General features: G+C 49.3%; 1 protein-coding gene across 2 annotated transcripts; it reads right to left on the reverse strand.

The window, feature by feature from the left end:
• Nucleotides 1–1595: 1595 nt before the first annotated feature.
• IL2RB (interleukin 2 receptor subunit beta) lies at nucleotides 1596–17246 on the reverse strand. Of its 2 annotated transcripts, XM_052790644.1 has the most exons (10): nucleotides 16196–17246; nucleotides 14820–14917; nucleotides 14377–14503; nucleotides 12728–12830; nucleotides 11432–11540; nucleotides 10311–10459; nucleotides 9718–9889; nucleotides 7825–7921; nucleotides 5942–6026; nucleotides 1596–4563 (listed from the first exon to the last, which is right to left on the reverse strand). In XM_052790644.1, the coding sequence occupies exons 2-10, from the start codon at nucleotides 14899–14901 to the stop codon at nucleotides 3739–3741; spliced, it is 1749 nt and encodes a 582-aa protein (XP_052646604.1). In that variant the 5' UTR covers nucleotides 14902–14917; nucleotides 16196–17246; the 3' UTR covers nucleotides 1596–3738. The 2 variants fall into 2 exon arrangements, with proteins under 2 accessions (XP_052646604.1, XP_052646605.1); XM_052790645.1 differs by lacking the exon at nucleotides 16196–17246 and having other exon boundaries at nucleotides 14820–16187.
• Between the last annotated feature and the right edge of the window lie 10295 nt (nucleotides 17247–27541).

The following is a 27541-nucleotide window of genomic DNA, read 5'->3' on the forward strand; positions in this document are numbered from 1 at the left end:
CTGTTTTTCACAAAAAGCAACCACGCTCCAGCTAGAGCAGAGTAAATAGAGTTATTCTGTCAATAAATGGGTGGAGGGGACAGGGACATGGACGACTCTTGACCTGAGGCTGAGCTCCAGCCAGTGGCATTGACCTGGGGCTGAGCTCATTTGGGCCAGGGCTCATTTGGGCTCATTTTGAGAGCTGGGCAGGGATAGCTGTTTTCAGCTCTGCCACTGGTTCAAGTTTAGTCTGGGACTGCAAGAAGACTAAAAGCCATTGCTGTAGTTGCCTCATGGTGGATTCTAGTAGATAAATGTTAAATGTGGATGAAAAGCTGCAGTGTTTGACTGGGAATGTCAGCGTAGTTATCCCAACTAACTCATTGCTGTACATATGGGAAACTGAGGCATGCAATGACAATAAGAAATGCTTTCAGAACTGCTCAAGAGATTTAAGAGACCAGACTTCACTTTCGAAAATTACTTTGAGCCAAAATTTCCCCAGATAACTGGGGACTAGCTGCATCTTTAGGCATATATGTGTTCGTATATGCCTTTCCCAAGCTTACACTATGAGGGCTTGACACAGTGGGTCAGAAACCAGCTGAGGGTATTTCCCAATGCCAGAGACCTTACTTTTTTGTATCCACCTTTCCTGTAAAGAAGCATCCTCCTCTGGTGTTTTCAGCAGAACAAAAAATATAGAATCTCGATCTGATCTATCTAAGCAAACATACCACATCTATCACCACAGGCTTTTGAATCAACCAAGGACCCAAAACCTTGATCAGATTTGACTTCAGAGGAATACCTGTACTGCAAGTACCCTTTACTTTCTGCTTCTCCACAGTAAAAAAAAGGAAGGAATGTGGGAGGGGGCTGAGAATGATGTTGCCTATTTATGAACAAGGTATCTTGGAAAGGAGATGAGTGAAGTGACAGCTATCTTTGCTGCCTCTGGGCTTAAGATAAAGAGAGGACTCATGCCTGTGGCTGTTAGCGCAATATTTTCCACACGGTGCTGGCGTTCAGCTCCGGTTTTCCTCTGGTACTGATGGACACCGTAGTAGCGTCTTTCTGTGGTTTTGCGAACCACACACTGCGCATTCGCATCGGCTTGAGAGGGGACCGCTCCCCGTGTGACATTTCCAAAGAGCTCTTGGGGACCCAGCAGAGAAAGGGCCCCGTATCACTGAGAGTGTTATGCCTTTGGTATTCACAACCTGGGTTACTCACATATGAGGCCACATGATCTTGTCTTCCTGGAAGAAAGGTCCGGTTATCGTCAGATCTGATGTCGAGCGCTTCCTGCTGCGGTGTGTCACACATTCACACCCAGCGTGGCTGCAAATGCAGTGCTAACAGCTTGCCAGCTCGAAAGCTGTCAGCCTTTTCACAAGGGGGGGGGGATACTGAACCAGCAGGAAGGTCCTCAGGGGCCTGCAGCAGGATCACCTCCAACTCTGCTTTCTGTTTTAGGTGGCTGAGTCCCTTGGGGAAGGGAGTAGGAAGGAGGCTAAAGGTATATTGGTCTGAGCAAAGCTTTGCCTAGTCCCCTATTTAGAAAAGCTGTTAATCCTTTCCCCCCGACCCCAAAGTACAGAAAAACACTGTAGATTCCTTAATGTTTCTTTTATTTACAAAAAGGCAAGGCTTTTCTCTTGTACTCATCTTAGCAGCAAGAATAGTTGAAAAGCTTATGAAGATCTACTTTAGGACAGAATAACCATCAGTACAACTAGGAAACCTGGCCCATGTAATATAGCAAATTGGGATTCAGTGTCTCTTCTTGAACTTCATCCTGGAAGATTCTCAAAGAATAGCAAACAGCTGGGCAAGCCTTGTGCTTCCTTATCTGGGAAGCTGTGGGTTCTTCTTCACGTGCTGTCTCCTGGAGACAGCAGAGCAGTCCATGTCTTGATGCAGGTGGTGAAGAAGCTGATGAGAGGAGAAATATAGCTCCCTGAGTCCTCTCAGCTGCAGGCAGGCTCAATTTCTTTGAGCAGCTCTTTTTAGGTGAAATCCAAGCCAGTGGGTGACCCCATAGCTGGGACTCATAATGACATTCAGGCTGCATAGTGCAAGGTCTGGTAACAGTGTGGGACCAGGACAAAGGGGAAGCTCAGTGCTTGTACAGGCAGAAGTAGGGAAGAATTAGTTCTGGGTGATACTCACAGGGGTGACAGAAGTACCGAGAAGTTCGATACTCTTGACCTTTTTGATATAAAACTCTTAGAAGAAAGATGTTTAGCACAGGGCTGGTATTTTCCCACTGCTGAATATTCCAGAAATATGGCAAGAAAGCAGACAGGCAGTACAGATGTTGAATGCAGGGATGGATGTAACCAGAACATCTTGTCTTCCTTTGCCTTGCCAGTTTTCTTCTGTGGTGTGCTGCTTTCTCTCAACCCAGATCAGCAAATGCAGAGGAAAAAGAAAAAAAAAAAAAAAAGTAGTCTTTGCTATCCCCATTCTTTGTGAGCGGCTTGAGGTTTTCTTTTCAGCAAAGGTGCTGATTCGTGGGTTAGTTTTCTGGGCTCATTCACCACATCTTTGCCACTAATTAGGCAATGGTTTCCCTTGAGCAATGGAAGGAATGGGCAGCACCGTTGCGATGTTTTCCACTAATACAGGATGTGGGATGAACTATTCTGCAATCAGCTTATCGTAGTCAAATAACTGTATTTTGCCAGCAGGGCAGAGAGGCTTTCGATTTCATGAAAAATATTGCAGCAAGAATGGGAAATTGTGTGCGTTCTTTTTACTGCCATCATCAGACCTGGGGGAAAGAAGGAGGGGGAAGGGGATTTCCCCAGTATTTTTAACCCAATAATGGGGATTTCTTTTCACACTGCGCTGCTTAGACAGCTGACACAGCTGTGGCTCTGAGCTGACCTTAGACACTCGAGTCTAAAGCTGGACTGTGTAGCGCAGAATGTAATCTCTGATTAAAACCTGAATTGGGGACATCACAGAAAAAATTACACCCTTGGTTAGTTAGGAGGAGATATCTTCATCTGTTTCATCATCGGCCCCAGCACTGACTGGCAGTGCTACTGTTCCTTGTACAAAATCTCATATCTACCTCTTCAGGCATTTCTCCCTCCCATGAGAGGTTTTTAGGGTGGGATGAGGCAAATGGACCATGTGCTTGCTGAGCCTCAAAGCTGAGTGCTATTTTACACCAAGATGCAGAGCATGGAAATGCTGGCACAGCCTCCTGCTGGGAGCTGGGAAGGAAAAAACCAACTGGTGAGGTTCGGGATGGCACTTAAGCAGCATGGGAAGGGGTTTCTATGCCATTGGATCCAGTAATAGCAGAGAAACAGGTTCAGTTATGAAGGTGAGTCCTCGTTGGCATGTATGCCTAAGAATCAGGCTTCTGTATCTCCATTAGCTGTATAGCCACTGAACAGCTTTAATGTGGCTTTATCATTCTCCATGTATTGCTTTACTGTCCACTAGCCCAGTTCTCCATGCAAAATGTCCTCTCATGTTCAGTGGTCTCTTTCTCTAACATTTTATCCTGGGAGCTAGCGCTACCCATGCAGCCACCCGTGAATTTACACCTTGTCCATCCTATCCCTTTTCTGGTTTTGCAGCCCTCTAGAGTACCTGTGTTCTCCAGCGTCATTAAAGAACAGTCCCCACGGGTTTGATGCTGAACTCATGTTCGTGTCCTGAACAGAAAAACTGTCTATCTAGCCTTCCCTGCAGAAAAGGCCTTTCCCACCTGTGGGTTTCTCCAGGCAGATCCTAGACAGAGCAATGGCTGTACTGGCTTTGGAGCTCCCTCAGAGAAAGGTAGGCACCCGTGTTTGGGACCTGGCTGGAGAAGGCTATTCTGCATGGATCCTCATCCTGGCTTTGCCTTAGAGGTGGAGGTTGAGAGAAAGGGGTAGCATGTGCTCCTGGTGTACAGGGGTCAATCGGAGGACCTGCCTTCCCACTCCCCTCCGTTATATCGGTAGTATCGCTGTCATGCGGGTCCGGTGGGTCAGGAGAGTCAGTGTCCAGCTGGCACAGGGCCTCAGCAGGTTGTAAAGCTGCTTTGTCCACCACCTTCTCTTCCTGTTTCAGAACTGGTGTTGGTGAGGTGCCTTCACTTGACTGGAGAGCCCCAGAAATAGCCATGGTCCGCTGGGCTTCACCTTCTGTCTCTTCTACGAAGGAGCTGTGTTGGAAGCCCCGGGTCGTCTTGATACAGTGGAGGAAGTTGTGGGACAACGTGTGCATGTCCTCTGCCAGTGTGCAGAGGTCTGGGGAAGAGAGAGCATGGTAAGACTCGCCATCCTTGCTGCCACTGCCCTCCTGGGTGAAAGGCTCATAGGTGAAGTAGACCTGACAGGGCTCGATCTCAAAGAAGCTGGGAAGGTGGAAGAAGAAGTAGCCTTGGTTGGTGAAGCAGCTGGATACAGAGTGCCCACTAGTTTCTAAGGGAGGATCAGGAGTCAGGGTTCCCTTGGAAAGTAGAAACTGGGATTCCTGTTCATTCTTCTGCATCACCTCGAGCATGGAGATCTCCGGGGTTGTGCTGTTCACACAGTAGGAAGATGTGGAGAATGGGGAGGAGAGCCATTTCTGATGGGGAAGAAACACAGGAGAGAGACTGTTACCCCCACAGTATAACACTCAGTGAAGAACCAAAGGTTTCTTCTCCTGAGCACCCACAGCAATCAAGTGACCTTTTCTCTGTCCAAGCAAGAGTTGCTGGAGGTGGTGGGGAGGGAAATTCACATTCATGATGTCTCATCTGCAGGATTTTCTGAGAAAGTATATCTTTCTGTCACTTTGAAATCAAGAGTGGATCTTGCAAGCCTATGTTCTGAGATTTCTGGAGGGGGGGAGTGGAAGATGGAGGATTAAAGTGAAAGGAAGAAAAAAAATTACAAGGCCATAAGATGAAGCGAAGGTGGAAACATGAAAAGCAGTACTGAGATGCATCTCATGCAATCTATTCCCAGGTGCTGAACCAGTTTCTGATAGATCTAGATGGCCGTATGCAGATTTCTTGTCTAAAGTGCTCTTCCAGGCCCCTTGTGCCTAGATTTGCACACTCACCATGAGTGGCATCCTGCAGTGCATCATTATCCTTAAAAATAAACTGGTTTTGATAACATCCAACTTCATTGCCTTTATGGCCAGTAAAGCCAATTTTTCTAGTTCTTTCTGCACTGAGAAAGTGTCTTCAGTGCCTGCTGCACACCCCTGCCCCCCTATTCTGCACTCTTCCCCTGTAGTTTAAGCTTTCTAAGGCTTTTTGCACTTAGGCTTTTCCAAAGCTTTGGTGTCCTCTGGACCCTCTGCAGTTTGTTTCCATTCTTCTTAAAGCAAGATGCCCCTTGGGATCACCTCCCACGTCTTGCATCTGACACTCCCTTTAATACTGCACAGAATGGTAATTGTCTCCTTGCAGCTGCCCATACTTACGGAGAGATTAGGGGAAGGGAGAAAGTGGGGGTGGAGAAAGGAGGGAAAGAGACAACAAGGATGCAGAAAACAGCTAAGTGCCATCCAGCGTGATGGCAATTTACATTAGGAGCTGAGGAAAGGCTCACAGCCAGGAGGAGGGGATCACAGCACGAAATCTGGGGAAGAGCCGCCCAGCCCAGGGCACGCAGGGAGAGACCAAAGTGGGGCAGAAGGGCATCTGAGAGGCCAAGCTCCCTTGTTTTCCGCAGGTCCCTTGTTTTCTCTCAGCCTCCCCATTAGGGGAGCAGAGCGCTGAGGTTTGCGTGGTTTGCCGTTTCTCGGTTCTGTAATTAGAGATGCCTCAGCCGCGTGTCAAGTTTTAGAAGGTCAGAAAATAAAACCCGAGCAGAGAACCCAGCAGCTGGTGCTACAGGCACATGCATCGTGTGTGCACATGTAGGTGTGACAACCAGCTGTCTGTCCCGGGCACGTGCAGCTGGACCTTCCTTTCCCTCATTACCACATGGCTCCATCCCCAGTCCCATACCTGAATGTCACCTCCGTGAACAGAAACGAGTGGGGGAAAGAACTTCTCGGGGTCTGGGATGTGAATCTTCAGGATCTTCTTAAACCTTGAGAAGAGGGAATGAAGAGGAATGAAGCAGGGCCTGATCCTGACCAATCTGGCACTGTGGTGGGGGTACGCAGCTCATGGGTACTACCCTGACATGGGGGGAGGTAAAATAAGAACAAGCCCAAGGGCTCTCCTTACTCTTGAGTGGCCTGAAACGCAATAACTGAGGGATGAGAGGTATAGAGGTGGGGCAGTTAAACCTGACATTGGAAAATATACTGCCCTCAGCCTTTTTCCTGGGGAAGCATGACCAACAGCTCACTGGTTTCTTCCCTGCCTTGGCTGGTCACCTTAACCTCTCCACCTGCCCCCTTAAGCCCCTGTCCTGATGACAAGCTGGGCAGGTCTCCCTCGTTTCCAAGCTCCAGCTGCTGTCATCTGTCCCCTCTTTGCTTTGCTGCCACCACAATGTCTCAGAGGACCACGTGGCCTGAGCGGGACCACCACCGGCAAAGCTGTACCACAACTCTCTGCCTTGTTAGCAGGATGCTGCATGGTGTAGCTAGGACATGCTGGCCGTGCAAGCCATGTGAGTACATTTTGCATCAGTCCAGAGGCCTCTACTTTACTGGAACCAGTGTGTTGTCATCCTGAGGCAGCATGAAGTGATCTAATCTGCTCCTCAGTCCCTCGGAGAGGTTGGCTGATCCTGTCAGCTCTTTGCTGAAGCTTTGCTGTGGGATGCTCTGGGGAAAGACCCTCCTGACCTCCAGAGGCAATCAGTGTACTCTCTGAAGCATCAGAATTTGCTAGTTCTTGCATATAAACTACCTTACATCACTGCAGATGCTATTTTTATTCATGCATGTCTAATCCTTCCTTGGATCTTACCTCAGCATTAACCTCCATCCAATTCCCCCAGGTTAATTATACTCTGTGGAGAAAGGAGGCCTTTTTATCTCTCTGTGCCATATAGCTAGCACTTCCTCACCTTTGTGTTATGACTCAAGGTAAAACACAGTGACGAGTGCCTTTCTGAGTATCCATCTTCCTCCAGCATGCCTCTCCTTTCCTTACAGAGAAGCCATCCAGCCTCTGCTGCCTCATTCCTGAGAATATTTCTCCCTGCTCCCTGCCATGAACATCAGCACCCTGCTTCTTTGCCCCCGTCCTGAGATGCAAAAACCTGCGGCCATTTCTAACCTCACCATGCTGACAGGTCACTCTCCGTATTATTGCATGGGGTAACCTTGTGAGATGCTTTCAGTTCTGAATAAAAGCAGTGTCTGGGTAGATATGCTGGAAAAGAGAACTTTAAAACATCACGTAGAGGTTTACCAGCATGTGATGAGAGACTTCAGGACTGCACAGACCAGTGAGAGGAAGAATTGTACCCCTCACTCAGGAGTTTTGCCTACAGCCCAAATGTCACCACGTCATGTCTGAGCTCTTCCTGGAGTGTTTAAATGAGAAGGTAGCAGTACCTAGGCTGCCTGGTCCTCTCTACTGAGGGAGTGCTCAACCCAGTGGCCTGCTTTTTAAGAGGCAATTTTGGTGCATCCCTGCTGGGGAACACCACTTAACCCCTGGGCAACAGAAATGCTGTGGCGGCTGTTTTTAATTCAGCCAGGGCATGGCACCAGATCACAGGAGCGCGGCACAATATGATGATGGTGGGGAAACCACATCATCTTGGGTGGTGATATATGTCCCCCGACAAATGTCAGCCTCAAAACGCTGGGATATAAACCATATATTTAAGTCGCTGTCTATCTTGAGTAATGCCAAGTGAAATATAATGCAGGTTTTGAGAAGACGCACAAGATACAGGAGAGGAAAATTTGATTCCCGTTTACCATTTCAGGGTCCGTAAGTTAATAAGGAAGGCAGTCCCAATGATCACAAAGATGCAACTGCTCACTATAAGAGCTGGCAGGACCGGCCGGGATGTTTCTGCAAAATGAGAGAGAATGAGGGAGTTGCTGTGAAAATTTAGTCAGGATACTGGAAGCAGGAGCTGCAGCTCTTCCATGGCTGTTCAAGGTGATCAAAGTGGGCCTTTATTATAATTTTATATAATATTATAAAATTGTACAAAATTATAATATACAGGGTCTTTATTATAATTTGTGTAGGATGCCTTTGAGCTGCTATGGGTTTCAGAGTCTGCTTGGCATTGCTTAATAGATAATTTGTGCTGAGCAGCTTGAACTCCCTGTTCATAACAGCACCACAGCTGGGGGTTGCCACAGATGAAGTGCCACAGTCTACCTGTTGAAGTGTCCATCAACCTGCCTGTCTCATTACAAAGGAAAGCAGGGGGTCCTAGAATCAGCTTAAGTGGGATTGGAGACTTGAAACAACATTATGAGTCATTGGGGAGACAGAGTCACGGGGTTCATGGGTCTTTGAGAAGGCAGGAAGACCAAGGATGGAGAAGGTTAGGGGTCAAGGGGCTGGATTCTTTCTTTGGAGAGGTGCAGGAAAGCTTTAGGAGGCTAGGAAGGTCACAGCTTTCCACCATATTTTGGTACTTGGATTGTAGGGTTAGGAGAAAGAAACTGAGTTCCCACATTGCCAGCACTCCTCAGGCTTGTCTGGCATCATCTCAAACTTTTCTTAATCTATGTCTTTCACACACATCTCCCCCATACACCTTTGCTTGGTCTTGCTATTCTGGTGCCTGTCTCCTCTGCCTGCCCCCTCATGTCCCTCCATCCCTAGTGTCCCTTGGTCTGGGCCTGCAGAGCATCTCTGGAGTAGTTGTGAGAAAACTAAAAGAAGGAGGAGGCATTTTTAGGACATTCTTTCTTTGCCTGTCCTTGAGATGCTACTCAGATCACTTTGTCTCCTCTGCCTCTTGTACCCTGGTTATCTTTGGGTCTTGGTTGCTATGACAACTGGTTGCGGCTGTATCCTATTCATTGACATCACACGCTGTCAAAATTTGATCGCCGCAGCAATACAGTGCCCTTTCTAAACATAGCTCCTCTGTTTATACCAGCACCAGGCACAACAGGGAGGGGCTGAGCAGGGGCAGAGTGGGGATGACATGAGAAGGAATAACCTCTATCTGCTTATTTTTCGGAAAAGAAATGACAGAAACCACAGCCAATGACTCACCGAAAAGTCTTGCTCAGGGCACTATCTTTCAAGGCTGGAGGTGTCCTCTGTGCTGTGGTTCAAGGCAATGACTGATGCCAGTCTCAGCAGACCTTTTTGGAAGGGACTTAACATGCTTGTAAGTCTCTTCCATTCTCCGTGAGACTTTGCTTCCTAGGCTCAGGTGTCCTTTGGTTCAGGAGCTGAGCGCTCTGTTTCACTGCATTTCACTGATCAATGGCTCCAATGAACTGGGCCACTTTAGACAGCTGGATTTATGTTCCTAGGTCACATTAGCACCTGGGAAAATGCCAGTCCTGGCCACTGCTTCTGCAGGTCAGACATCTGGCCTTACTGCTCTGGGGAAGCAGTCCCTGACTTACATCTTGTGGATTTTGCCTGGCTTCTGGAAGTCACAGGGGCTGTGTTGGGGTTGGGGGGTCTTTGCCCTTAAGCCCTGTTGAGCCAGCCTGACCTAACAGATTAGGAAGGCCAGATTGTTTCCAACCTTTCTACTGCTCTTTGGTCAACACAATCCTCCCTATCCATCTTCTTCCAGCTTCTCAGCCTGCTTTGGCCCTTCTACCTCGTTTCCCCCGAGTCCCCATTTTCCCCTCCAAGTCAGACTGCTTGACTCTGATCCTTACGGTCAGCATGTGTCCTCCACAGTATCGTCTTGCTCCAGTCGCTCCACACGCCTTTGTAGGTACCTGAGGCTCTTGGCCTTGCACGGACAGCTGCCTCGTATTTTGAGTTGGGTGAGAGGCTCTCAAACACCACCCACATCTGGTCCTGCAGAATGGTGAAGTTCCTGGCCTCCTGAGAGTAGGGAAAAATTAGAGCATCATCAACACCCTGGCTTACAGCCTCATGTACCCATCTCTTCCAAGGCCCTCAAAGAGGACTTGTCTTAGATCCCTACACCTTGTGCACTGCTTGTTCACCCTGCAGGAAAATTCTTCTTCGCTTTGCTTTTTTCATCCCTTTCAGGTCTTTCCTGGAGCTGTCTGGATTTCTCTGTGGCAGCACTAAGTGAAACAGGATTCGCGTCTACCTCCATGTCATCACCAAACACTGGCAGCAGGTGACACAGATAAAAGGGGGGGGGTGTGTTATCTGCTCTCCAGCTTCACCAAAACTGGTTTTGCCCTGAGGGGAGGTCCAGGAGCAAGTCCTGGGTGACGTAAAGAAGACCAGGATTCATATGGTGACAGGTCTTAGTACCCCCATCTATACTTACCTCCCAGGACTGACTCGTGGCTCGGTACCGCACTTGGTATTCCCGCTCCCCATTCAAATAGTGAGAGGAAATTTTCAGGCTCCACGTTAAGTTGTAGGTGTTTTCAGTTTTGCTAACCAACTGAAGATCTTCTGGAGGCCTCAGCTTTACTGGAAAGAAAGAAGGAGCAGGGCTGATACCTCTGCACTGTCTGTCCATAACAAGACTCCACCGCAAACCCCACTGCAGCAGGGTTGGTGTCTTGGCTGTGCTCACAGACTCCAGCCAGCCACAGCCACACGAGATGATTAGTGAGTTCCCCCTCTCTCTTCCTCCTTCTTCCCCACTGTCACTGACGGCAAAAGACCACAGTTGTCTCTGGACTCTGTTAAAAGCAGCTCCTCCTGCGAGTGCAATCAATCCCACATGGCCATGCATCCTATCCTGTAAGGGTGATCCACAAGGCAATTGCATGGGCAGGAATGGAGCATGGTTGGGGAGAGAGCTGCTTCCCAGCTGCTCTTTCAGAGAGCTGCAGCCACGGGGGATGGAGTTACACAGACTGTCTAGGCTGATCCTTCCCAATCCCTGACTCCAGCCATGCCTTCTTATGCCTCACCTTGCAGCAGCTCTTTTGATGTCTCCTTGAGCCATGTAAACTCACACGACCAGCAAACAAATGACCCAAGCAGATGTTTTTTGGCTGGATTAGTGAGTTGAATCCTTTCAGCAAAGAGTGATGCATGCCAAAGCTGGCTTAAAGGAGGGTGGAAGCACATATCTGGTAGGAGGGGCAGGGGAAGAACAGCAAAACTTTCCCCCCTTCCTGCAGCACGCATTTTTCAGGAGGTCAGCTGAGCTGTCATTGCCTGTTTGAAGCCAGAACTCCTAGTGCAAAGCAGTCTAATTTAACAGTGTCCCAGATACAGGACAGGATAGGAAGTGACTGGCATGATACTGCATGTTAGAGGTGCAAGTGGCAGGAGTCAATGTGGTTTATCTGTGCTAGTTGTAGCAGAGGACAAGGAAAAGACACAAGTCTAAAATCAGCTATAGGTATTGCATAGGGGTGGATGCGGAAGAGAAATTAGCTATCATTTTGTGGGGAAGCTTCAGAGACTGCAAGACAGATGAGTACTCACTATTTGCAAGTGGACTGAAATCTTCTATTTGCACAGGTATAGACTTATTCTCTCCAATGTGGCAATGGACAGAAATGGTAAGACGGTCTGCAGCGGTGAAGCATTGAGTCTGCAAGGAAAATTTACCATTAGTGACACTGAAGCCTCATCAATAAGCATTCATATTTCTAAGCATTACCTACGTATAAGAGGTTTAGGAATACTTGACAATAAATATGGATGATATTTGTGGCTGAAAGGCATAAGTCTCAGTGGCAAGCGAGGAACAAAAGATTTATACTTCATGTGGTTGGATTTTTTTTGTTCATTGGCAAGAAGGGCACAAAATATTGTGATATGCTAGTTTCCTAGGATTGCTGTATGTGCTGACTAAGTAGGAAAAAAGTTACTTTCTATAAGTGAAATTTATTGAGAAAACATATTTTTACTAAAACATTTTCTGTTCATTGGTAAGATTGAGATGACATTAGTATTAAATATTACTCTTGAAATGCAATGATACTAAAGGGCCACATATGTCATACAGTATTAAATAAGCAATAGGAAAATTAGCTTGATTAGATAGGAAGAAAAGATTTTGGAGCTCTTTACCAACCCTGCAATTTGTCTTTGTGCATGATGTGCAAATGTAAGAAAGCTTGTCCATCATTAGAACTGGTTGTGACTTTATCAATAAGGAGAATTAGCTTGTATTTGGGTGGGGTTTTTTTCTGAAAACACAAGGACTACAGTAACGCTGGATATGACTGAAGGAAGTATATAATGAATCTAAAAAAAGACTGATTTAAACAAAGAATAACAGCTAGAGGATTTGCATCACCATTAGCTCCACTGATGTGTCACTGTTGCATGTTGCATTTGACACATCTAACCAGACTTCCCAGTAGTTAATGATCTGGAAAATGGTACTGACCTCTTCAAGGAAAATGAGGTCAAGAGGTGACCTAAGAGCTGGTGGTGATATCCATCCCTCCTCAGAGGAAGGGATTAGGGCCAAACCCAGCTAACTGAGACATGGAACACTGCATGTGATCTGTCCGTCCTGCACTTCTTCTGCACGTGTCAGGACAGCATGGCCTAGCTCACAATGAAGCTAATCCCTCCTGCAGGAGAACCCACAGGGATGATGCATATCAACAACACACGACATCAAGCCCAACTCCAGAACTGGAGTCAGGCATTAGATTTGGGCTTTTTATACTGCTCCTGGCTGTCACACTGTTTATACACCCCAAATCCACATACAAATCCTTTCCACCTTGTCATTAGCCAGGACATCCCAGATGAATTACTCACATTACTCTTTTCGCTGAAGGTCTTGTTGCACTTCAGTCCTGTCGTGTGTTCTGCCTTGTGTAATTCACAGTGCTCCTTGAATCTTTCACGTAAGGATTTTAAGCTGGGTTTTAAGCAGGAGAACTCCAGTGAGCTGGGGAGGCTGTTTTGTATTTAGTCAAAATTTACATAACACTAAAGGCCTTTCAAAGTATTTTGCATCCTACCATATTTTCTGAACAGGGTACAGCAAGGAAGTAATCCCACTTTGTCTTCCCACTGCGTCACTCAGACAAATTTTACGTACTGGCACATGGAAAGTCAATGCATCCCAGTTATTTCAAGCCAAAGATAACAGTAGATTTCCAGTTTCCAAGTCTTCACAAAACCCTCTTGCTACCTCCTCTGCTTTCTGTTGATTTCAGAGGGCATGCAGAGCCCAAACACACCTACTGCCCACAACTGCACCAACATGGCCCTGGAAGACAAGTGCCTGTTTCAACCCCTCTCGGGTTTACAGGTCTCCTTCAAGCCACTGACAGTCCTGTAGGATCTCAGATGCAGAGCGAGATGCATCTTCTGAACCAGGTCACATCCCAGTCAGCCAGGACTGTACGTCACACTTGGCAGCGCTATGCCATGACCTCTCTTCTGCTCTGACAAGCGTGGCTGGACAGCCTAAACTGAGCTATGGCACAGGGGTTGACAGGGTGGGAGACCATCCGTGGGGCTGCAGCTGAGGGGGTATCAGACTGAGCTGCCTACTCCAGCTGTAAGTTCAGATCAATCCTAGGACTTGCTGATGGTGGGGAGAGGTGGTACCCTAAAGCCCTGGTCAAGCAATGGCACAGTTCCAAATCCATCCCCAGTCTCTGTGAGTCACACCTGTGGAGCAACATAAATGTTTTGGCTTTCTAGGTCCATGCACCAGGCCCCAGAATATATTTGCCCATTTCACCCCATTGGAGGTGTCTCTATGACAGTCACAAACAACTCACTCACTGCCAGAATCACACTGCGCCTCTCCTTATGACAGGCACCCAGGGGAGGCCTGGGGTAGGCTGGTAAGTCTCTTGGCTGGAGATGTGATACTTGGAGACCACAGAGACTCAGCCAGCCCCCACTGCAGTACTGGCCACACACCTACCCCTCTGCTGGGAGATGTGTGGGAGAGGAAAACATCGTGAATTGAGAGGTGAAGGGGCCAGGGGAGACAGTGGGAACAATATTTTCCTTCATTTACTGTTACTCAGGGTGCAACATCCCAGCTCATCCTGGCAATGGGCAAATGGCCTCTGTATAACTTTAATTCCACCTTCCTCCAACCCCATCTCTATACATCCTCTTTTTCCTCTGAAAATGCCTTTCAGTCCAGAGGATGGCTACCAAGGAAGAGGGATTTTTTGGAAAATGAAGCAAGACAGAGCTATGGAGCTGGAAGATGGGCTGTGCTAGACAGTTTGGGACCGTCAGATGACAAACGCTGAGCAGGGGTCAGCATCTCAGCGCATATGGGGTTAGAGACAGAGTTCAAGACAAAGCTCCTTGGCTCTGTGACTCCACTACGTCTGACCTGGCGGCGGGGAGCCTACATTTTTGTTAAGTGGTAAACTTTCCAAAACACTTTTCATTCAAAGCATTGGCTTTCCTCAGCCTCTCCAGTCACCCACCTGCCACAAAAACCTGACTTTGATAAAATCTCCAGCTGGCATGCTCCTTCAACCAGGTCCCTGCCTGGGTTCCAGTCACAGAATAGAGCTGCCCGTGAGTCATACCAACAAGTTAGGCTGGAGGCACCTGCCAGCAGAGAAGAGATGGAGAGCAACGTGGCTGAATTAGCAATGATGTTTTGCATTAACCATCACATCAGACAATTCTGCCCCGTCCCAAACTACAGACTGACTCCTCTGCTGGATAACTGTCTCCAAGTAAGAAAGGCAGAGCCACTCACTTCTCTATGTCCTTGGAGGTTGATGTGCTCATAAGAGACCTGTAACTATTGCAACCTCCTCCGGCTGTGTTGCACCACAACACGCCGTGGTGCACACACTCCTCCGGCTGACCCCCCTCCCTGCTCGCCCAGCTGATGTGGGTGAAGGGAATCACTTCTTACCTTGTGCCAAGTCTGATGCCCATGAGAGAGACATGAGGCTGAACAGCCAGAGGTGACACAGAAGCAGCAAAGAGGGCTTCATCGGTACTGGAGACACACTGAAAGAGAGAAGACGCCCCCCCCAACATAACTCAGCAATGCAAATTAGGAAGATGTCATCTCACAGGAGGCATCCGCTGTCCTAGGGCAGGGCTCAAAGCCAGTGCCAATCTTCCAGGCTCAGAAACTCATACTCCTTCTTCTCCGGAGTCTGTGCTTTTCCCTCAGCACCTCATTGTTTTCCTGCCTTGGGTGCTTTGCTCAGCACTGAAACAGTTCGCAGTGCAGCACAGATGGGCTGTTTGCAGGGGTAATGCCTTCTGGAAATGCGTGTGTGAGTGCACAGCAGTCTGCGCGTGTTGTTTCAGGCTGCTTGCTGACTAAGGTAGAGAGTGCTGCCTCGGTTGCACATGGCTTGTGCTTTGAAGAGCTTCTTTTTTTGGTCAGCCCTAGGGTTGAAATAACTAGGTGCTTGCAGAGTAAGAGGGGTCTCTGGCTGCAATTGACAAAAGTTAGTTGCAGAGTCCATGGCTTAGGAGGTAGATTTTAAATAGCTTGTTTGGGACAGGGAGGAAATCAGGAAGAAGAAGGAGTTTATCAGGTTCTGGAAAGTCAAGGCTTTACCGTATCACAAAATACTACATAGTTACGCACAAACCATGCACCATCCTCACCAAGTAGACCCCACACTGCCTTGGAAGGAGCTGTGCTTTTAGGTGTAGCAGAAAATTTGGGCTTTGTAATTAGGAAACTGCAGCACCCCTCATCCACCCGTGGCACCCAGGAAGACTCCTTGTCTTAGAAAGCCTGTACAGCCATGCTCCATATTGGACAGACTGGGCTTACGGGCTTCTCATCCAATCCTTCCCCTCTCCCCATCCACCTGGACACCCATACCTTGAGGTCTGCCTCTGCCCACAGAAGGGACCACCGTCACATCTCAGCAAGCCTGAAGCCCAGTCAGAGATGAGCAAAACAAGACAGAGTCCCACTGGACCCTGCTGGGACTGCCAGGGGAGCGGGAAAAGAGTTTATAAAAGGCTGGCATGAAGCATATTATTGATTCCCGTTGTGATAAAAGATTAGGTTCAGATGAAGAAAAACATGACGACAACACATTAACAGAAAAAGGGGAAAGAAAGAGAGAGAAAAAAAGCAGGCAGCGTGGTTGTGAGATGTGGGGTATGATTTGAGAGGACTGTGGAGAGACAGAGAGATAAATACGTGCTCAGCCCTCCCCAACAGCAAGATTCAGTTTGTCAGACCGAAACTCCTTCCAAGACGCTTTTCGGATCAGCCACCCCCGTGTGGGAGAGAGCTGGCATCACCCCCTTTACCTTCCAGCTCCCGGCACTGAGCGGTCCAGACAAAGGGAGTCCCCGGGGGACCAGGTCGTGGAGTTGGATGGAAGCAGGTGCTGGACGTCAAACAGTGAGGGGAACGGGGAGGGAGGAAAGGGAGAGGGATGGAGGCAGATATCCTAGCTCAGTGCATGTCCAGGTGTCAGCCAGCACTGCTGGCACGGGAGGAGAGGTGCCTCCAGCCTGGCAGTTCTGCTGCGGAGCTGTTCCTCTCGTACGTGCGTGGTCTCTCTCCGTCTTCTCCCTCTCACCTTTGCACAGGAAGCTGCCGCTTGCTTGCCTTGTCAGACTGAGACGAGGCCCTGAAGTATCGAAAAGGCTAGCGAGGCCGAGAATAAAAAGCCCCAAACCACGTCCTACTTCCTGCTGGTAAAGCGATAGGTGCAGAAACAAGGGTGGAGGGATCAGGTGTTAGCTTGCAGTACTCAGATATACTGGGACCAGTTTGTAAGTATTGCTGGGAAGCAAAAGAGAGAGAGAGAAGGACCTCTTCTCTTGGGACATCAGCAAGAAACCCATAGCTTCCTCTTTCAGACACCCAAACAGATCATTCATATCACTCTCAGGGTCTGCACATGTGCAAGGATCATTTTGAAACTGGATAGGAGTCAATTTGCGGCAGAAATACTGTGGACCGCTTTGTGAAAAATAACTCGAGTCATTGACCTAAGCAACACCAGAACGAAACCAGCCTCCACATCAGTGCCCCAGTTTCAGAGGATCCATCCTGGGTCAGAGCAGGAGTGGAACGAGGGCAGTGCAGAGTGTGAGCGAGCTTGAGGCACAACCCTCACACTTGCAGATGGTGTGACACCACAGGAACACCCATCCTGCAGCCTCCCTACCCAGCCGAGCACCCCACTTGCTCCGCAGAAAGAGGAATCACCTCCTCCGACCTGAGCCTCGCAGCTAGTCCGGACAGGCAAAACCACCCCGCGGCAGCTGCAGTGCCGGTTTGGCATGGCTTGTCCACTCAACAGGCCAGACAGGGATGCAAAAAATACGTCCAACTTCTTCCAAAGTTTTATGTGCCCTCACCCTCACAGACAGCTAACCGCTCACAGGCCCTGCAGGGCACATTTAGTTTTAGAAGATCCTTTTGCCACAGGCAGGCGTCTTCCCCAGAACACTTTGCCTTCACATCCCAAGCCAAGACAGATGCACAAACACAAACCCACAGCCCAGTGCTTGCCCGGTTCACAGATAGGCATGCACATGCATACGTGTCCCCGCACATCTCTCTTTTTACGTACGCAAACACAATTCTCTGAAGCGCAGCATATCACGTCTCCTGTCTGGTCTGGGCTGCGCAAAGATGGCCTCTGGTGTGGGGCCAGGTGATGAGAATCTCCTTTCATACACACAGTGGTCACCACGCTCTGTGCTCCTCACCTTTGTCTCCTAGAGACCTCAAGGCCCAAGCTCGGGTCCGGCGAGCAGGTTTTGCTGACCAAAAATCGCCAGAGGCTAATCTGAAGCCCCCAGGCAGTTCCTTTTTGAGGCCTCTATAAACCTGGAGGATGGGGCCTCCTTTAACAACAAAGGGATCTTGGTTTCAGGTAGTGGAAAAAGGGTGTGGGAGGAGGATGAGGTTTTAGTCACAGGCAGCCCAGCCCAGAGACTGGATCTCAGAAGATATTAGACCTCAAAAAGAAATAGTGTTGGAACAAAACAGTGATTTGGAGGCACAGGCGGAACCATTTTGAACGAGGTTGCAATAGTAGATCCTCACAGCCATTTCTGGGAGAGCATTGCAGCTAATCCAGCATCAAGCACTCACTCAGCCAGCAGTCTGGAGTGCAACACCGCTCTCCTCACCACGCACGACATGGACCAGGAGTCTGAGAGGTGTCACTTGGATGCTCTTGCTAGTCATCTGAAGACTCCTGTTATGGCCACCCTTTGTGAAGGCAACTGGGGAATCTGACCAGCCAGCCTCTCTTGAAGAGGAGCAGGGCAGAGGACGGGCTGTGTGCTCTCCTCCTCTGGAAATCACTGACTGTGGTAGTTGCACCTTGGAGGGTCCCACCAGGGTGGAGCTGTAATGGCAGGTATCGCCAGGGCACAGCCTGCCTTTCCCAGGAACTCTTAAAATGAATGCAGCTTACTCTGGCGCAGAAGTCCTCTCCCGAAGGAATGAAGTGCTCTGTGAGCAACTTCTTGGTATCACCAGCCCTGCAGCTGCAATGGAGTTTTCATGTTAACCATAATTTTTCCTGTTTGTCCATCAGACTGAGAAATCTGTGCCTGCCTTCAGATCAGAGATCACTTTGGGAAAGCAAGAGCACAAAGTACCCATTTTTTATTGTTCAGCTTATCAAAAGAAAAAACCCCACTGATTCCCTTTTTTTTAAAGTGTAAGAATCAGATGAGGTTGGTTTTGCACTGTGTTACCTGAAATAATGGAAGAAGAAAACTTAACATGTAGTTAGTCCCTAGAGAAGATGAGCGGCTGCTACAGTTGAAAACAAGGATTTATCTGGTCAGCCAATTCACTGGAGACTTTTTTCTAAATCTGGGTGTCTCCAATAGATTCTCATGCAGATTTTTTAATATCTGGTAAGGACTGATGTCACATTGAAGAATTTCCCAATGAGGGTCCTAACGGAGAGCCAGCTTTCCTCTATCCAGCCACCCTTGCTTAACAGTAGTAAGGGATATACCTCTTTGTCAAGTATGACTGGAACTGATTGACTTTTCCAAAATTGTGGAGAGAGGGGAAATAGTCCAACAAATCAGCTAACAGACAGCCAAACACCACTGTGTGGAGACACAGACGGCCTCAGCATGTTTAATTTCCATTGGAAACACAGTTTAAAATGTTCTAAAGCAACAACTGTGTGGCACAAGTAAGAAAGGGTTTCCTACACAGGCATGATACCATGACTGTGTCCAGACCCCATCTGATACAGATAAATACACTTGCTGTCAACACAGTTTTCAGACTTGATTGCCCAGGTTGCTGTGCTACTGAGAATTTGGCACTTTTTATCTCCTTTACACCAATGTTGTTAGGAATGATGCCATTTGTAATATGAGAAGCCAAACAAAACCACATTGTCAGCAACACATGCGAAGTGTGTGATTACCTTCCTGTCCCCATAATGGTGACTGAGACTGGTGAACTCACTAGTCGGTGTTGTTGCTCAGTATTAAAGCAGCAGGTAAAAGTGTAGTGTTGGAGGTTTGGTTGGCCAGATCAGTGTTTCAGGGGCAATATAAGTTTTAAAAATCCTCAAGGCTGGGGCAGATACTTATGCACAGGCTCATCTTTTTGCCCTCGCTCTGCTTTCATTAGAGAGCAGTGCTGCTGAAACTTCTGATTTTCAGTTGCATGTCCACTGAGAGTCTCTGCAGAATGGCAAAGGTGAACAGGAGAACAGAGAGAGTGAAAAATTGTGAAGTGCAGAAGTATTGCGTGGTGTCAAATTATCAACGATTCATCAATTCATTAGCTGTCATTAGGCTAGGCACATCCCTTCCCTTTGCTGGCTCTCAGCTGGGACTGGAGTCCCAGGCTAACTGGGTTGCCTTGCCTGTGGTTTACAAACCACCCAGCTCACCAACAGCAAGCTCAGTGGAAGGCTCAGTAGATCCATCTCGGTGTCCTGTCCCCATGGCGCTCTGGACTGGAGCAGTGGGAAGGGTGCAGAGCCAGCAAGAGGTGAGGGGATGAGGGCAGAGATGCCCTGATGGCCACCAGATTTCGCTTCCTGACAGGATACACTGTGATGATCTCTAGACACTCTGTAGGTTATTTCTGGTACTTTCCAAATAATGTTGTTTTAACTATAACCTTTACGTTGAATTTCCTGCCATTCGTATATGTGCGCTTCTCAAAACTACGACGTTGTTCTACATCTGCCGTTATTTTCCCCTTAAATTGTGTTTCTACTCCGAAAAAAGTCTGTAAAAAATGGCCCTACGGGGAACCACTGTTTAGTCTATCAGTGAGCTCTGTCTTGAATTACCAGTCTAAAAGAGGCTTTGCTTTGTATCAAAATAGCAATCTTGGGCTGACGTTAAAGAGGTTTTTTTTCCTCCTGCTCCATCATCCCTAGGGATATTGCTGCTAGAGGCTAACTGCTGCCCTCAGGTTAATTTCTACCACCATGTTTAAGTGGAGAGTCATTTAAGCAATGGAGTTTAAGTTCTGGAATCAGGTACCACAATGGAGTAACCATGCTGGGCAGCAAGCATAAAGACCACCTACACAGCAGAAGATATTCTTGCGTTTCTTCACTTCCAACTTCTGTCCCATAGAGAGTGTCCTGATAGATCTGCCTGATAAAAGCAGAAGACATCAAATATTCACGTGAATACACAAAAAGTTCAACAAAAGGGATTCCCTAGCCCTGCAGGCTATGGAAGAACATAGATAAAAGTGGTAGGAAGCTGAGACATTTGCAGGCACTCTCACCCACGGCAAGTCTGGGGCCACAGGTGGGAGTGGATGGAGGAGGTGTTCACTTTCACTCCCTGACAGTGATGGTCGCAGGCCCAGAGAAGTGGGGGAAAAAGGGTGGGAGGGGAAGCATGCTACTTTCGAGCAGTTTCACTCTTAGCCTGCCTAACACACAGCTGTGAACTTATGAGCATGAGCACGGGACAGTCACAAGATGCCCCCGCTTAGGACCCGAGCCCTGGCTCTTCATTACGTTTGGGTTGAAGTAGACAGTGTCAAGACTTTGATCTGAAGGGCTGGCGCCCACACAGCAGACTCAAGGCTTAAGAGAGCTCCTAATTGTGGATACCTGCCTCCCTGATGGGTGCTTGTGGTCCCACAAGGGCTGCTCAGACTTGGAGTTCCTCCTTGAGACACTCATGGAAGACCTGGGCTGTCACCCTGGGCCTGGCACTCTGTGTCCCTCAGCACCTTTGGGCTCAGCAACAGGGAGGAAGGCCAGTACCTATGCCCGTGGACATAGTGTGTGAGGCACAGCAGGCGTTTGAGCCACAGCAGTGTGGCAAGTAATCTCTGTCAGCTGAATTGTGGCATCTGTGTACGCAGATGGCCTCAGCGTGGCACACCTGGAAAACTCACCAGTGTGAACTGGAAGGAAGGTGGCGTACCCATGGGACTATCGATGTATTTGTATAGCTCTCACATCCTCTCTGCGTCTCAATTTCCACAGCAGAGAAAGGGGCGTAAAGAACATCTTCCCATCTTCGTCAAGAACTGAGATTCACAGACCAGGCAACAGATACTGCATTGCACGTGGGTGTCCACTGCCCAGGTCTGTAGGGACATTATTGACTTCTAGTATTAAAATATGTCTGTGCAAGTCCCTGAGGGTTCCCCTGGTGTTGAATGCTGAAAATACATGGCCAGAATGCCTACTAACTTGCTCACAGACCTGTATTGAAGAGGGAGCGTCTGTGCAAGTTACATGATTTACAGGAGGGCAGCATTAGATTCAGAGACCAGCCTTACACCAAATCTAAGCCTGAGCAAGATAATGACCTGAATGCTGGCTGATTTGCTATTCAGCACCAGCGACTGCTCTCGTCCTTGAGGGAAATTATTACCTTGTTACCTGGGCAGTCTTGGAAAGATAAAGCCCTGCTCTGTTTTGCAGCCTGCCAATGTGTTACAACTCTCTATTAAAGTTAGAGGGCTTGTGTGCAAATGCTTGACAAGCCTAATATGAAGCAATGATGGCTTCCAGACCTAATAAATTGGGAAGAATTCAGAGATTTATTGTACATTCAAAATTGCCTTAAGGCAAGCCATGATACTGCAAGGAGATTGTTGAGAATAAACCCTCAGGTACTTTAATTAGCAAGGCTTGCTCCCAATTTAATCACATTTCCCTTCCTTCTCTAGAGGAAAAAATCATTACAACAACCACCCCCATTCTGCTCAGAGCTCTCCTTCTCCTTCTCTTTTTTCTTCATCTCTGAAGAAACTGCCTGAGCAGTTTCTAGAAAGGGAGTTAATTAGATTGTTGATTTTGTTTTAAAATATGCTCGATGATGCCATGCTTATCCAAAGGCCAACCCCCTGCTCCTCCTTAAGCCCTTCTGGGGGTTACTGATTTGTGACTACGGCAATTATTACCTTTCATGTCATTAAAATGCCTGAACAGAAATTACTTGTTTGGAGGCAGCTGCTTGTCTCCCCACAGCTCGGTGCTCAGGAATTGCGCTCCTGTCTCTCCCTGGGGCTCAGTCAGGAGAGCCATTTTTTCCCCTGCTCTGTGCTTTCCCAGGTTCAGCACCCCCCAGTTGCGCCTCTAACATCGCAGTTTACTCTTTCTTCCCCACCTTGGGAGGCAGAAGATACGGTGAGAAAAGCAATGGCCACAACCGGTGTGCCTGGATGGAAGGGAACGGTGAAGTCCACAACCTGACCTAAGGACTTGAGGGCACTTCACTCCCCCAAGTGATGTACTGCCTTGTGAAATAGGTCAGCCCAAAGGGCTCCTCATCCCTCTTGAGAGCCCACCTCTGTCAGGGTTTTAGCTGTGGGCTTGCTCCTCTGAGCACTTTTCCTCCTAGGGAGCCCTCCTTTGAAGTGAACTGCCTGTAGCAGGGCAGCTCTGCAGCTTGGTGAGGCTCTGGGTATGTCTGCGTGCAACTGAAGAACACATTTTTCTGGCTACAGGGGCTGGAGTAGGAAAGGCTGCTTGTTACCAGAGACTGCTAACCAGATCCCGGTGAACACTGCAAGACCACCACTTGGAGAAAAAACAAGCAGTGTGGAAATTACTATTTTCCTCAGTACGGTCTCTGAGGAGCATGAAGGTGCTCCTTGAGAGATGTGACACAGAGCCCTTTACACGCGATACATTTCACGTTCGTTGCTATAACACAAAGCCCAAGCCACATCTCACCACATCTGCCCCATTGACTGTGCCTCTATTTGGGACACGGGATGTGGAGGTCTCAGGGGAAATGGGACTTTGTTCCTTGAGAGAAAGATAAGACCAGGGCGTTACTTTCCTCCTCTTCTGTTCCTGAGAATGGCATGCATGGACAGGAGGGGAATGCCCTTCTGAATATCACCATTCCCTGTTGCTCCAGTACCTCCCACCTAAGAAGCAGGAAAGGGCACTGAGCATTGAAGCAGTTCATAATTTCATCCTCCCTCTCGCTGCAGCTCAAAAGAGCAATTGCAGCTCTCGCAGCCAGGACGGGGCTAGGAGGGCTATTTTAGGCAGGGTGCCATGCCCCGCAGTTGGGAGCCAGCTGTGGAGAAGGTCTGGGGGGGGGCATGCCCTCTGCCTGCACCTGTGCACACATTCGTGCACACAAACACGGACACACACAGCTGCAGCCAAGTGGGGAAACACGGAGGGGATCAAGCACTTGGCTCCACTCGAATGCTTACCCTGGAAACAGGCCAAGGACAACACGTGTCGGCAGGCACGGGGGTCCCTTCCCTTAGCCACGGTCTACGCAGGTGAGACTTTAATCCTAAGGGGAAGTTTGCCCTGTTGCTTTTATGCTTCAAGGACGAGGGTGTCAGTACATTTCCCCAGTGCTGACCTTCCCTGTACCCCAAAAGAAAGGATCCCCCTTTTCTTCCTACTCTCCCCCCCCCTTTGCAGGCAGCAGGTTCCTTCATCAGAGATGCTCAGTGTCCAGAGGGAAGGTGACTATTGAAAAGGACTGCTCAGGGTTTTTTTTCCCCTTTTGTCTTGGAAATGATGCTGGCATCCTGGTGCAGTCTCTCTCCCTCCTTCCCCCCTCCCCTGCCTCAGCCCCCATGAGGGGGGAGGAAGAGCGTGGGTGGTGGAAGGAGTTGTGGTCCCCAGATGTGTGAATTGTTGCCGAGTAGAAATAGTGCGCTGCGGACAAACAGCAGAGCAGCTCAGCCGAGAGCCATCGCTTTGGGCTTGCGTCACTGACCTTTTCCTCTCGCCCTTCTGAGTCCTCACCTGACCCTCCCACCGCTTCCCCTGCACTTTGCACTCAGAGCTCTCTGCGCAGTGCTTCGAAATGGCGAGGAGGGCTGGCATAGGAATGTAAAGGAGGGGGGGAGTGGAAAAAAAAAAAAAGCCCTGCAGCAAAGAGAAGGTAATGCGTTGATCCTCTTTGCATTTCCCCAGAGCTCAGGTTGCCAACCTGCAGGACAAGAGAGTTGTGGGCTGAGCAACACACCACTGTCCCTGCCTGGTCTAGCCATTGCAATGAAAGCATAGCTGTTCTGCCTCCACAGCTGGCAGGGCTGGGGATGAGGGAGGAGAAGCAAGCCTGTCCTAGGGTCAGGGGAGTGCTTCAGACTCTGGCATATCATGAACAAATGGAATTTAAAAAAAAAACATTTCAAAGCCTTGCAGGACCAAGCTTGAAACATGGTAGAACTATAAAAGCCTGTGTAAGTCTTCTAAAGAGTCAAACAATGCCACCAGCATACCGCATGGAGAGAAGTGGGAGTCAGGATGAAGCAAGGGCTTGGGAAGTGTTTTGGACTGGGTGTAGAATGGTAATTCTGTGAGCCCTTGGCCCAAAAGACCTGCTGAATTGCTGCTCGTGGCTGGAGGGGACAGGGCTTGGTTACCTGGGAAGTCCTTTCTAGTGATCTGCCGCATTCCGCTACTTCAGTGGAAGAATTGAAGACATGTGGGGGGAAAAAAAAGTGCCTATAGGGGCAAATGGGGGAATGTCATGAGCTCAGAAAGCATGTGTGGGGCAAACAGGAGAATGCAGTAAGCCTCAGGCACCCCATGGAAGACGCTTTGCCCAAGTCTTGCTCTAGGACATTGTTGCGTCCAACACCTGGAAAGTAGTCAGGACTTCAGAGCAGGGGACCAGAACAGTGAAAATGATGCCTGCAGGATGGGTGTCTGTTAGACAGGAGACCTGTTGTCTTCCTTCCTCTCCCTGGGCATTTTCTTCCCCTGGCTACTCTGAAGCACTGCAACTGTCCTCAATAGCAACCAGTGAGGCTCGGACACATCTCCTGCCTCAGAGTTGCACTGAAGTTGGCATTGTCTGGGCTCCCTGGCAGTCGAGGCACCTCAGCAGCTTTGAGGTTGATGCAGGTCAGCCTCACTTCTCGAAGGCATGGATGCAAGTAGGTTAAAGTGAATCAAAAAACAACCCAGTCCCCCGCCTCCCACTCACCCAGGGCTGGATTTCCAGCCTTCCCAGGTGGATGGGGAGCCCACTACTCCTTAGCTCCTCCAACCCAAGAGTTCTCCATCCTGCTCCCTCCCATTTTAGCCATTGCAAACAGCGACTGGGAAAGGTGTGAGATTTTGCAGTAATTCCCTGGTCATTCGTGAGTTAAGTGACACAAACTCAAGAGATGGGACGGTCTGTGGGCTAAGAACCTGTCAGAAGCCTTTGATTTAAACCTTCTGCCCTGGCACTCACTGTGGTATAACTGCAGGGAGAGAGATCACAGAGGGCTTGTGGGAGAAGGGGGAGGCATGTCATGAGATGAGGGAGCTGTGCTTGTACCGAAAAGGCCTGGCACCTCAGCCCCCCCCTCCTGATAGCATCTTCAGAGTGAGCCGGGCTTGAAAAGGGCAACAGTTTCCGTTGGCAGGAAGGTGAGAGATGTCCATATGGGGCTGGTATGTGATGTGCGTGTGTATACATGTGTGGGTGTCATAGCAGAGTGCGCACCGAGCTGGCCTCTGAAGCCCAGCATGGCTCGGCAAATGTCCGTTTTCCCACCGTAGGTCCGAGGAGGGCCATGCCACGTGAGGCGGTGGAACGCTCACCCTCGGCAATGCAGCCGTGCCCCACCATCCATGCAGCCACAGGCAGGGTCCGCATCCAGCCCTTTGGGCCCAACGGCAGGTCCCAGCCAGCAATGGGAATGGGAAGGTGAGAAAAAGATCTGGGGCAGGTTCAACCCATTGCTGACATCTGGCCGCCATGTGCTGGATGGAGAGAGGCAGGGGCTCTGCTTGCAGCGCTGGGCGATGCTAGCTGGGGCGTTGCATCACCCCCTCTCCCTCCCTGGACCCTGGGAGATAAACAAGGCTGAGGTGAAGTGAAGCAGGTTGTCTGGGTGGCTTGGGAGGGGAGGAGGGACAGCAGGCTGGAGCAGAGGGGAAACCTGCTATGGTACAGTGCAGCGGCCCCCAGAATGGTGCACAAATCCCTGACGTGGGGCAGACCCTGCACCACGGCTGGCAGCTGGGGTGAGGCTCGAGGGTCTGCCAGAGACCTTTCCCATGGCTGCCCCACCTGTGACAAAGGGTCAGCGGACATGCAGAGCCGGGTCCTGCTATGCTGTGCCCCTGCTCCCCCGGTGCTTTGGGTGAAGGCACGTCCACCTGTGCTCATCTGAGTGCCCCTAGTAGGATCAAAGGTCTTCTTTTATATTCCTTTTCTTGCCCTTCTTCTCTCTTACCCCTTCCCGCAGCTATCACGGGGCAAGGAGCTATTGCAGGGCCTTCATCTTCTCCTGAGCTGGCCCTGACATGTGCTTTCTTCGCCAGGAACAGCACCACATTCTGCCCTTTACCTCCTCTTTCCCATTTCTCCACCCCCCCCTTTCATACCTGCAAGACCACAAACCCACAGGAAGCCAGTTTAAAGGGCCAACCCCTTGGCAGATACCTTGAACAAGCTTGAGAGGCAGCCACAGAGCCCTTTGCAGCAGAGCCTGGACCTGTCTCTCAGGGGAAAAGAGAGGCATGGCCCCAGGGGTAGTGCTGTAGCTGCCCACCCCAGGGCACGTTTCTTGCTTTGCTTGGGAGAGAGGTACTGGCTGTCACCAACCCCAGGCTCACATACCAGAGCAGCCCCATTGCATGGAAAAGGACCCAGCCCTGGGGAGAATGAAGTGAATGGAAATCTTGTGGCCTTCAGGGCACGGCTGCACCCACTGGCAGGGCAGCAGGGCTGGTCTGGCCCAGTCTAGCCCTCGTTCCTTCAACAGCGTTGCAGGGTTCACCTTGCCTGAGCTGAGCCTCACCTACAGCAGCTCCCCAGTTGGGCATCCATGGTGTGACGGGTGGCACCGGCTATAGACCCCGCCTGTCGCCATGCATCTTAGCCCCAAGGGATTTGGCTGAAGAGACTCTTCAGGTGGCACTTTCCTCTCCAAGTTGGCAGGCTGAAGGACTGAATCATAGAAAACTTTTCTAGAAGGTCTGGCTACGCGTTTCCGCTCCTCCCTGTTCCCTTACTCCTCACCTTTTGTAAGTGTGACAAAGTCACCTCCAATCTACCAGCATCTCGCCTCAAGGGGCCAGGAACATGCACAAGCGCAACCCCTGCACTTCCTGAGGACACATTTCTATGTGCTTCCTCAGAAGTAAATAAAAAATGCAAAGAAGGCTGGGCTCCGATCTGACACTATTGCATTTACTAGGAGATACATAGTCCTAGCTCTGGGCCTGACACAGGACCAAA

Source organism: Harpia harpyja, chromosome 6, assembly GCF_026419915.1.
Source record: "Harpia harpyja isolate bHarHar1 chromosome 6, bHarHar1 primary haplotype, whole genome shotgun sequence".
Classification (NCBI taxonomy): Eukaryota; Metazoa; Chordata; class Aves; order Accipitriformes; family Accipitridae; genus Harpia; species Harpia harpyja.

Coding starts and splice junctions, on each gene's coding strand:
- IL2RB (XM_052790644.1), bottom strand. CDS start 14,901: ATGAAGCCCTCTTTGCTGCTTCTGTGTCACCTCTGGCTGTTCAGCCTC. Junction 14,504..14,819: donor GGCATCAGACTTGGCACAAG/GTAAGAAGTGAT, acceptor CTCTGCTGGCAG/GTGCCTCCAGCCTAACTTGT. Junction 9,890..10,310: donor CCACGAGTCAGTCCTGGGAG/GTAAGTATAGAT, acceptor CCCTACTCTCAG/GAGGCCAGGAACTTCACCAT.